This window comes from Seriola aureovittata, chromosome 17 (assembly GCF_021018895.1).
Source record: "Seriola aureovittata isolate HTS-2021-v1 ecotype China chromosome 17, ASM2101889v1, whole genome shotgun sequence".
NCBI lineage: Eukaryota > Metazoa > Chordata > Actinopteri > Carangiformes > Carangidae > Seriola > Seriola aureovittata.
The window spans coordinates 11,866,087-11,876,383 of NC_079380.1; the positions used below are offsets into that span (position 1 = coordinate 11,866,087).

A 10,297-nucleotide genomic window follows, 5' to 3' on the forward strand; every position below is an offset into this window, starting at 1 on the left:
GTGAAACTTCTGACAGGTGGAGGGTGAGAGCTAAACCTGCTTTCTTTAAGCTGCAAAGCTGCTGGCAAGCAAGTGATCAGGCAACTGGAATAACAAGATGAGGGCAAATGCACTCTCCTTGGAAAACAGAGGAGATATCCCAATATATATAATCATTCTAAACGGGTTGTGAGTAGGGCTGCAACTACGTGTTATTTTCATGATAGATTAATCTGTTGAGTATAGTTTTAGTATAGTATAGTGTAGTTAAAATACCCAGGCCCAGTTAAAAGTGATGTTTTTAAATTGCTTGTTTTGTCTGGCCAAGAGTCCAAAACCAAAAAATATTCCTTTTACAGTGTTTTAAAACAGACACAAGCAGCAAATCCTCACATTTAGTAAGGTGGAACCATTTTTGTTTTATAATTGACTCGAATGATTAATAGATTATCAAAATTGCTGGTGATTATTTTTCTGTTTATCAACAAATTTTTTGTGCTGTAGTTTTACATTGTAGCTCACTCAAATGAAGTTCATCAAAAAGTGTGTATACATACTAAAAACTAAAATACAGATATTGTTCCATTATTTATTCACACATTAAAATACTGTTTTAAATACTCAAAGCTGGAAAAAGTTACTTAAATGTTGATAGTGATGCCATTGCTTTGTTGGTACCTGTCACATTGATTAGATTGATGGATTGTCAATATTCATATAGGCTATACTGTAATTCTTAAACTAGTACTCCACAGATTTAATGCTGCACTTCTATGACATCCTCAGACTCATGACAGTTTTTTTAAGTATAAAAATTGATGCAGCACAAACACACATCCTCTTCTTAGTGAAAGTTTGGGGACTACATTAGCTACAATGCAACTTGATATACAATATGACAATCCGAACCGGTGGAGGTTTGGGTGTGTTCTGCTGGGTAATACAAAGACCACTACAGCTTGGTCTCTACCTTAGCTCCTGTGTCCTAAAATCCCACAATGCTTTGCAGGCTAATACAGCCTCCAGTCACCAGTCACTAGCATCAAGCAAAGACAAGGAGCGGCTGCACACGTCTGGCAAGCTCACTTCCTCCTAAGGAAGTGAGCTTGTATTCTTCAGCCTCACCCCACGCTTATTCAAGTGACATCACTCAAGGCCGTTTCTCAGATTTTGCACAGCTTCCTCTGGAGCCAGGACTTGATAAAACTTTTCACACAAGCAGTAGCACTTCATATGGTCTGTAAACAGACTGTGATGTGTAGAATCGGTGGAGTTCCCCTTCAATCTTAAAATATAACAAAGAGTGTAATTCACAGACATCATTAGGAAACTCTTACAGGTGTAGCTTTGTTGTAGTGCAGGTGTCATTGTGATGGATCCTCACATGTCCAAACACGCCTTGCGGTTCTGTTACCTCATAAAAAAGTACAGCTCCCAGACTGCCTGCAGTACGGCAAAGGGCTGTACAGAAACCAGAGCACACTCTCACCAGCCAGGCTTCTAATCCAGATTGCACAAACAATACTGAGAAGTTGCTCAATGTTAAAGTTGGGAAAACGGCAGGGAGTCTGTGCAATTTTATTAGAGAGGGAACATTTACAGTCAAACTGAAAACCAATCTGCACATGCATCTGAGGTTTGTGGGGCCCTTTGGTGGAAGGTGGCCCAAGCCAGGACATGTACCTTGCATGTGAGGTCAGTAATCCAGACATGTCGATCACCAACCAGCCACAACCAACTCCAAGTCCTAAGAAACCAGAGAGGAAAAGTAGCAGTTACAAACTGCTCTGGCTTTCCTTGTCAGACGGGTTTCTTTCCCATGCCAAACACCATCCACACGCAAAACATCTTGTTTCATAAGAAAGCGTTGCCATTACTTGAGTGATGAGTACTTCATGTTTACAGATGCATCCCAGCAGTAACGGACCCCACCACTCTACAAGTCCCTGCAGCTCTCGTTGCACTTGGAAACAGCACTATATGTAAACATGTATTAGGCACAGGACTGTCTTCAAACTTTGCCTGAGATGTGTGTGTCATAAAGTTATAGATCAACTGTCAAAGTAACTTAATTATACAAGTTAATACTGATTTAACTATTTTCATTGGATCTTCTGAAATGACTCTCCGACCTGATAGTTGTCTGGAATCCATGCTTTGGTTTTCTGACAATTTCCCACCCATCTTCAAAATGAACTATTGTGGAATAAATCTAAAACGTGGATCCGCTATGACATTAATTTTAAAATCTTAATCACAGAGGCATCATTATTTGAGAAAAAACAATTTATTAAGTTGTGTTTAGTTAAGCAATACGTATGCCTTTATTCATTTACTCACTAATGTGGCCAATATTTGCAGATGATTGTGGGGCTATGACCAAATGACCAAACCATGATTTTCAATTTCAGTTGGTTCAGCTCTCTGGCCAAGAAATCATCTGGACATAGATAACAGCTAATATGCTCCAAGGTGTAAGTAAAGTAGTGCCCTGGATACAGTAAATGTCTTTGGTTCTTGAACCATGTACACTTTCAAAAATAATCGAATCAACAACAATACAATTGGATGGTGGTTATTAGGGTAATTGCTGTTAATTACTGTTAACACGTGACACAAATAACAACCACATTTCAGCCCTTAAATATCAACACCTTGTTGCTGCAAACTATTTCACAGTGAAGTAAAACTGAGCAAAGTTGTGTTTGTGTCAAACTTAATGTGACATAATATGACTTTCTGCAGATTGTCTTAACATGACTTTATTCTTGGGGCAGTTCCTGACAATTTCGCTGGATGCTAATAATAATAATTACTTAACTACTTTAAAAAAAAAAAAAAATTTCCTTAAAGATAAAAAAAAAACAAACAACAAAACATGAGCATGCAGGGCTGCTGTTGTGCTCTGCAAACTAAATTCTTGACTTTGAAGCTGCCTTTAAGTGCTGTCAGAACTTTTTCTACTTCTTGTAGGAAAAGATCTGATGTAAAGTTGACACGATTAGAATATAAATTAATTAAAATCGACACCTTTATTCTACTACTGCATAAAAGAGTAACTCAATGGCAATGGTTAGAAAGCACTTCAACCAATTTTATATACTGCAAAAGCACTAGAATTCTGCATTAAGTGTTGGTTTACATTGTGAAACTGGGAAATCAGAGCTCGGCTGAGTACCTGAATGCAGCATTCATGATAAACTGCTGTTGCTGGGGTGTGACGTGGAGAGGCAGTCGGCGCTGCAGAGACGGAGTCAGAGCTCAGCTCACTCCACATTTTACGGAGGCTTGTCAGCACTGGGCGCCACGACCGAGTGTGATCAAGCGCCTTAATTCACCCGAACCTGCCGAGGATAAGTGAAGAAACCCCGGGGAACAGCACGGAGCAGTCCGGGGGCACATGGAAACGCTATGTAGCTGGAAACACGGCGGTGGACTTTATCACAGTTTCACTAGAGAGGAGGCGAAGTGAGCGGCGAGATAAACATGCTCACCCCGATGCTGGCCTCGCTGCTGCCTCTTCTCCTTCTCTGTCGGATTTCTTTCTGCCAATACTCAAGCGATCAGTGCAGCTGGAAGGGCAGGTGAGGTTCACCCTGAGCTGTGTGTTGAAAAATGCGAACTGAAATGATTGTAATGAAAGTATGAAAGTGCGCGAGCTGCTGCGACCTGATATGACTGTGACCGAAACTCAAGACACCGCGGTGATGTGAAACCAAGCAGTGAAAAGAGACAGAAATTATAACAAAATACACATTTAGAACAAAACAAAACAAAACAAAACAAAACAAACAAACACACGCCTTAACTTAGTTTACAAACTATATTCATTTTGTGAGAAATAAAGTATTGTTTGGTCTGGGTTGCCCTGGATCTATAACAAAATGATCATAAAATGTGACTCAAAAAAGAATTTTAATACATTTGGAGTATGAAAATGGTACAGAATAATACATAGAATTATGACTTATTCCAAAGATCAAATGTAGCATTCAAATCTCAGTCAGTTTCATTATTCTGATGTTGGAATTTTTACATCAGTTCATACTTTTGTCTCAGGGTTGATAAATCCCACAAAAATCGCAGAAATATTCGCAGGATCACATTTACAGATCTGTCAAGAGCTATTAAGTATTTTGGTTAAAGTTTTTAAGCTATTCTTAACAGATTCTCAAACCTCAGGCATTATATTCTGGAAAGTTTCACCTCCCATCAAACATCTGCTTAAATCTGTTTTGCACTTGAGAGGCTGTGCCTCAAATAGTGTGGTTTTGTTTTTCATCCTCCAGTCAGGAGGGGTAGGCGATATTCAGCACTTTGAGTCTTAACCAATAATCTGTTGTTCATTAGTGAGACTCTTGACTAATCTCCTTTAATTGCATGCAGAAGTGATGAAGTTAGAAAGGACTTAATTAGAGGCGTGCTGAGGAGAGCCTGGTTATGGGGCTTCAGCTGCATATGCTCAGCATGTGCCATGGGTTACTTTAGATCTATGGCAAATTTGAATTTCAGCATCTCATTTTCAGGAAACTGGGCGTTTCTCCCCCAGAGTCAAACCACTAGCTTGGCATGCACACACTGGTAGACTGCTGATGGCTTCCTGCCTCTGGCTTTGCCACAGAATGACTGACAGACTGAAGTTTTCAAACCCTGACCAGGCATTAAGTTCTGGAGGGAGTCATTTGGTCATGCTGGCGCCAGAGTCCGAAGTGCTGCCCGGACAAGTCTCTTCCAGTCTCTTTGGTGGCTTGAAAGCAAGGGGAGGTTCAGTGCGTGACCTGCATTTGCACTTGCATGCAGCAGGCCCAGCTACTGTTGCTGCTGTTGTCTGCCCAGAAGCCCCTGTGTCCCTCCATTCATCCATTTCTGCTTCCAAACTCTTCCCAAAGGCAACCTGCCAGTGGTGCATTTTGCCAAAGCTCTAGGAGGAACAATGTGGTATGGGGAGTGTGTGTTGGCGCTGAGGTCAGTTTGGCTGCTCCGGCTCGTGACTGGTCATGCAGCCAGTCTTGTGCACAGACGGCCCTTAATGCTTTAGGAGGAATGTGGTCTAATGTCCTCAGAGTCTGCCCGAGGTCTTCACCTTGGTCAGTTAATTCAGACTATAAATGACCAGAAAATCATTTTTAGATGACTGTATAATCCCTTTATGCTGTATTAAAGAATAAGGGTTCAGGATGAGTTTAGCACACATCTTCACAAAGACAGCTTTCACATTATTGGGTTCAATATCTGTTACTTTTAGTGTTGCATGACTGATCTCTGCTGACATCTTTTCCTTTCTTTTTCTTCTAGTGGTCTGACTCACGAAGGCCACGCCAGGGACGTGGAGCAGGTGTACCTACGTTGCTCCCAAGGCTCTCTGGAGTGGCTCTATCCCACAGGGGCCATCATCGTCAACCTCCGACCCAACACGGTCTCCCCTGCAGCAGCTCGCCTCTCTGTCTGTGTTAAACCCTCCACAGACTCCAGCGGCACCAACATCTACCTGGACCGCAATGGCAAGCTGCGGTTACTGCTGCGCGAACAGGACCAGGCTCAGGGCAAGGTGCACTGCTTCAGCATCCAGGAGGGAGCGCTCTTCATCGAGGCTGTTGCACGCATGGACATCAGCCGGCGCATCACAGCGTTCCAGTACGAGCTGGTCAGCGACAGGCTGGGAGCAGAAGCACACTCACTGGGTGGTAAGACTTATCTCCTTTTTATAAAGCAATATCAGTGGACGCATGTAGATAAATGTCCTTTACTTCATCTCAGTAGCCATTGTAAAGGTCTGCAGCCCTCTGATTGACTCCCTCTAGAACTGGCTTCCTTTGTGCTTTGTCCCCTGTGGTGGGTGCTGTGGACTAAATGCAGCCATCTACTGGTGGAAACTTTTATTAAGTAGGACTTTAATAGTTGGAAACTCAACATTTGCTCCAGAACACTGCTAATACTGAAGCCAAAGTCCATTTTTCTGGAGAATTTTCTGTACATTTTGGTTTGGTGAAAATATATTTCATGTCAAACTCAGTGAATATCAATACATCAAAATCTGAAACCTGTAAGGCTTCATGGAAGATAAAAATGTTAATATTTCAACCCATTTCACAACTATCCACACTAGACTCAAAAATGCTACATGGCTCTAAAACGTAATTGTTTTTTTTTTTTGTTTTTTTTTTCGATGGCTTATGTGCAGAGGGGCATGGCCAAACAGAAGGCCTCCGCTGGAAAAACAGCCATCTATTTTCACGCTGCGTACCTGCCAAACCTGCACAGTTTCAAGCTGCGCAACTGTGCAAGCAACTTTTTTCCACCTAAAGCAAAAATATGAGCAGTATCAGGCCCACATCTGTTTTTACGGCTCTCTGGGTTCACATATCCACATCCTGCGTCATTATCTGGCACAGCAGAGAGAGAGAGAGAGAGAGAGAGAGAGAGAGACAGAGGCAGAGAGAGAAAGAGGGAGGGAGAGAGAGGGTTAAATGTAGTTGTGTGTGTGTGTGTGTGTGTGTGTGTGTGTGTGTGTGTGTGTGTGTGTGTGTGTGTGTGTGTGTGTGTGTGTGTGTGGTGTGTGTGTGTGTGTGTGTGTGTGTGTGTGTGTGTGTGGTTGTTTCAACCACATTAGTGCACTCGGCTCAGCTCTGCAGCTATAATGTGGCGCTCTGATGTGGCCTGAGATAGCACCAGGATGATTCATAAAGACAGTGGTCTCGTGTCATCTGAGGCCTGAACTGGTGGATTGATTGCTCCTTCGCTTCTTCTCATCTTCTTTTTTTTCTCTCTTTCTTCAATCTTCCCTCTCCCTTCCTCTTCTCTCTGACCCGCTGTGCTGGGATTGAGTTCCTCACCATCAAGCTGGAATGTATCTTCAACCAGATGTTGGGAGGAACTTCTAGGAGCATATAGGCTTATTTTTCCCCCCACTCCTTCTTTTCTTGCTGTCACTCCCTCGGCTTCCCTTTCAGCTCACTTAAATTATTTCTCCTTTTCTTCCCCTCTCTCACTATTTCCTACCTCTTAATTTCTTTCTTGTCTATTTATCATTCCAGTATTTTTCTTTTCATTCCTCTCCATACATCTTCCCTCTCTCTTCCTGGCTGTTTTATGTGGTTTCTGTCTGTGCTGAGTGGTATTAGCAAGTTGTGCTCCATTACAGTGGAATGCATCAGGGCCCAGATGTTGCAGGGACACTCTGTGCCCCTCCAATCCTCTGCTACCACTCCTCCCATCCCTCATCCCTCTCTGCCTTTGTGAAGTGGTTCTGATCAGAGTGGCGCTGCATGTGCATGGGCCAGAGAGAGATGCTGACTCGGCTCTCAGCCCATTCCTGTGGTTCTGTTTCATGTCTGACATGTGAGCCCCGCTCGACTCTGCTTTGGAGGAAAGAAAAAACACCCCTGGGTTTAGGGCCTCGGCTCGCTGCTCTGTCTGATGCTATGGCAGCACGCAGGCTCACTTCAAAGTGCCTTTTGCACTCTGCTACGGGCTCTGGGCGAGGTCAGCCTCTCTGAAGTCTCCCGGCTCTCCAGCTGTTCTTAAGCCGCCCGAGCTTGTGGCTGATTGATCTCTGATCTCTCTAGTGGTGCAGCAGTGCCTCATGTTGCTACACAAGCTGACCTAAGACATGCTCACCCCTCACCCCTATACGCTCAACTTCAGGCAAGCCAGCTAAAAATAAGCTCCAGCTCTGCTCCTAAAGATGACAGAGGGCACAAATTTTCTTCTTTAGCAAGAAGTGTTTTTCAACTGAATTCAGGGTGTTGGTCTACATATTCTTTCTCTAAACTCAATGAATCTTTGTGCTCAGCTTTATGACCAGATGTCTAAATTAGGGTGGTTTCCAGTCCACCGAACCCACCTGAGTAACAGTTTCAATCATTTCTTCTCTAATTCAGAAGATAGACTGCCCCACCCTCAGCCCACTGCTGACTTGACACCCCTCCCTGCCCCTGTGTGCCACTCTGCTGCTAAGGAAAACCACAGCAGGTCTAGGGCCAATAAAGGCGTTCTGGTGAGGCTAACCACAAGACCACCTGAGTCAACTAATCATTGACTTGACTGCTCTTATTTAAGGCCCTTTCTCCTGCCATAAAACACTGGTGGAGGGCAGGCAGAGTTGCTGCTTTCAAGCCTCCAATCAAAGGTGAAATCTATCCTGGGGGAGGCTATTCACTAGTTATGAAACGACATCCTCTCATGGCTTGCTTTAATTTTGCCCACGCCTCTTTTAAGGCTGGTAAAAACTCTGCTTGATGTTATAGTTGTGATTGTGCTTCAGTCCTCGACAGCATGCTCAAGTGCTAACGGAGCTCAAGTCAGAGATGTAGCCTCTCCTTGTTTCTGTGCTTTCCTCATCCTTTTCATCTGGTCCTTGTTTATCATGGAGTGTCAAGGGGTTCCTGTTGTGGTGGGGAAGCTAATGGAACACCTGCCTTGAGCATTAAACACACACACGCACATGCACAAGTCAGCATTTTTTTAATAAACAATGATTAACTTCTTTTTTACCATCAGCAGCATGCACAGCTCTGTTTGGTGCAAAACCCAGAGCTCATGGTAGCTGAGTCCTGATCTTCCGTCTTTTGTAAATAAATCATTTGTGTGGATGGAAATGTGTGTGTGTGTGTGTGAGTGAGTGTGTGTGTGTGTGTGTGTGTGTGTGTGTGTGTGTGTGTGTGTGTGTGTGTGTGTGTGTGTGTGTGTGTGTGTGTGTGTGTGTGTGTGTGTGTGTGTGTGTGTGTGTGTGTGTGTGTGTGTGTGTGTTGTGTGACACATATTCCTACATGGCAGGACCAACCACAGTTGTGTGTTTTTGCAAGTGGTACTTAACTGTAAAGTTAACAAGATTTTTATCATGCTGTAACACCCAGAGTGCTAAAGAAGTCATGGATTTTTCCTGTTTCTGTTTGTAGTTGTAGATTTTGGCAACAAACTCATCCACCGTCTTTCTTTATTTCTACTTAGCACCCTGTCAGCCCTGCAGTGATGCTGAGATGCTTCTAGCAGTCTGCACTAATGACTTTGGTAAGTAACAGTACTGTTTTGAAGAATTATAGGCTTCCTGCTAATGTATGGTGGGCAGAAATGTCCAATGAAAACACCATTCTGTGTAGCATGAAATCCAGCTACTGCCAGGATCTAAATCTCATCTTCCTTTTTGGTGTTTCTAGTGGCACGGGGTAGCATTAAGAAGGTGGAGCAGGAGGAGGAGCACTCGTCCGTCACTGTGCAGATCAGTCACCTCTACAGACAGAAGACCCGCGTCTTTGTATCTGGTGGCGTGAGGGTACGGACCTGGACTGGCCACATCAAGATGCCCCTGCAGTGTGGGGTGAGGTCTGGTGAGGGTGAGTTCCTCTTCACTGGGACTGTGAGGTTTGGGGAGGCCTGGATGGGCTGCGCCCCACGCTACAAGGATTTCCTGCGGTTGTATCATGATGCACAGCAGCAGGGGACCAACCCCTGTCACGTGGACACTGATTGACTGGGTTACCTGCCCATGCTTGGAAATAAGGACAAGTACTCAGTGGGGGGGAAAAGAGCTGAACCAAGTGTTCATGCTGAGGAGAGAAAAGACTGAGAGACTGGCCCAGTGGCAGCACCTCTCTCCTCTCTTGCTGTCCCGTGACTCTTTGGAAACAATGAATGGAGATCCTGGACGTTGCCAAGCAGCAGGTTAGCTGGACTCAAAAGAGAACATGATGCAAAGTGGAATGTGTTCGGACTGCCTTTTCCTGCAGACGAGGAACTCCCCAGGTTTTAAATGTAGCAGACCCCGTTTGGTTTCTATGTGTATAAAATGTGAATGGACATTGTATATTTTGAAGCTCTGTGTGCTTTGTAAAAAGCTTGATGTACAGTTCTGAAGTTATTTCTTATGACAGAAATGTATAAAGTGAAAGCCTCTTATTTTTATTTTGTTTAAAAAATGATTTGCAATTTAATGCCTGAATTCATGAGCTGTTCAGGCTGTACAATTGTTTAAAAAAAGACAAAAACAAACCAAAAAAAAGCAAAATCTCTTTTGTTCTTGAGAATAAAAGCTTTTATTCCATGGAACAGTGTTCATGTTTGTGGTGTTTACATGTAACATAGGCAACTGATGAAATCTTCAGTCAGAAATTATTTTTTACAGTGGATCATATTTAGAGCTGAATCGATACATTGATGAGCAGAAAATAAAAATTGATGAATCCATTACACCTGTTTTCGAGCAAAAAAAAAGGCAGATTTATGTATTTGCAGATTTTCTAATAAGAGGATTTGCGGCTCCGCTATGTTTTATATAATTGTAAATGAATCATTTTTCGGTTTTGAACTGTTGGTTGGACCA

The 10,297-nt window shown here is 43.3% G+C and overlaps 1 protein-coding gene across 1 annotated transcript; it reads left to right on the top strand.

Annotated features, from left to right (window-relative positions):
* Positions 1 to 3,198: 3,198 nt before the first annotated feature.
* On the top strand, positions 3,199 to 10,023 carry metrnla (meteorin like, glial cell differentiation regulator a). The gene is made up of 4 exons (XM_056400395.1): positions 3,199 to 3,563; positions 5,275 to 5,663; positions 8,929 to 8,988; positions 9,135 to 10,023. The coding sequence occupies exons 1-4, from the start codon at positions 3,466 to 3,468 to the stop codon at positions 9,446 to 9,448; spliced, it is 861 nt and encodes a 286-aa protein (XP_056256370.1). The 5' UTR covers positions 3,199 to 3,465; the 3' UTR covers positions 9,449 to 10,023.
* Positions 10,024 to 10,297: the final 274 nt, after the last annotated feature.

Excerpts from the sequence above, each read along its gene's own strand:
- metrnla (XM_056400395.1), top strand. The coding sequence starts at position 3,466 with ATGCTCACCCCGATGCTGGCCTCGCTGCTGCCTCTTCTCCTTCTCTGT. Across the intron at positions 3,564-5,274 it reads CAGTGCAGCTGGAAGGGCAG|TGGTCTGACTCACGAAGGCC; the intron begins GTGAGGTTCACC and ends TTTTTCTTCTAG. Across the intron at positions 8,989-9,134 it reads AGTCTGCACTAATGACTTTG|TGGCACGGGGTAGCATTAAG; the intron begins GTAAGTAACAGT and ends TGGTGTTTCTAG.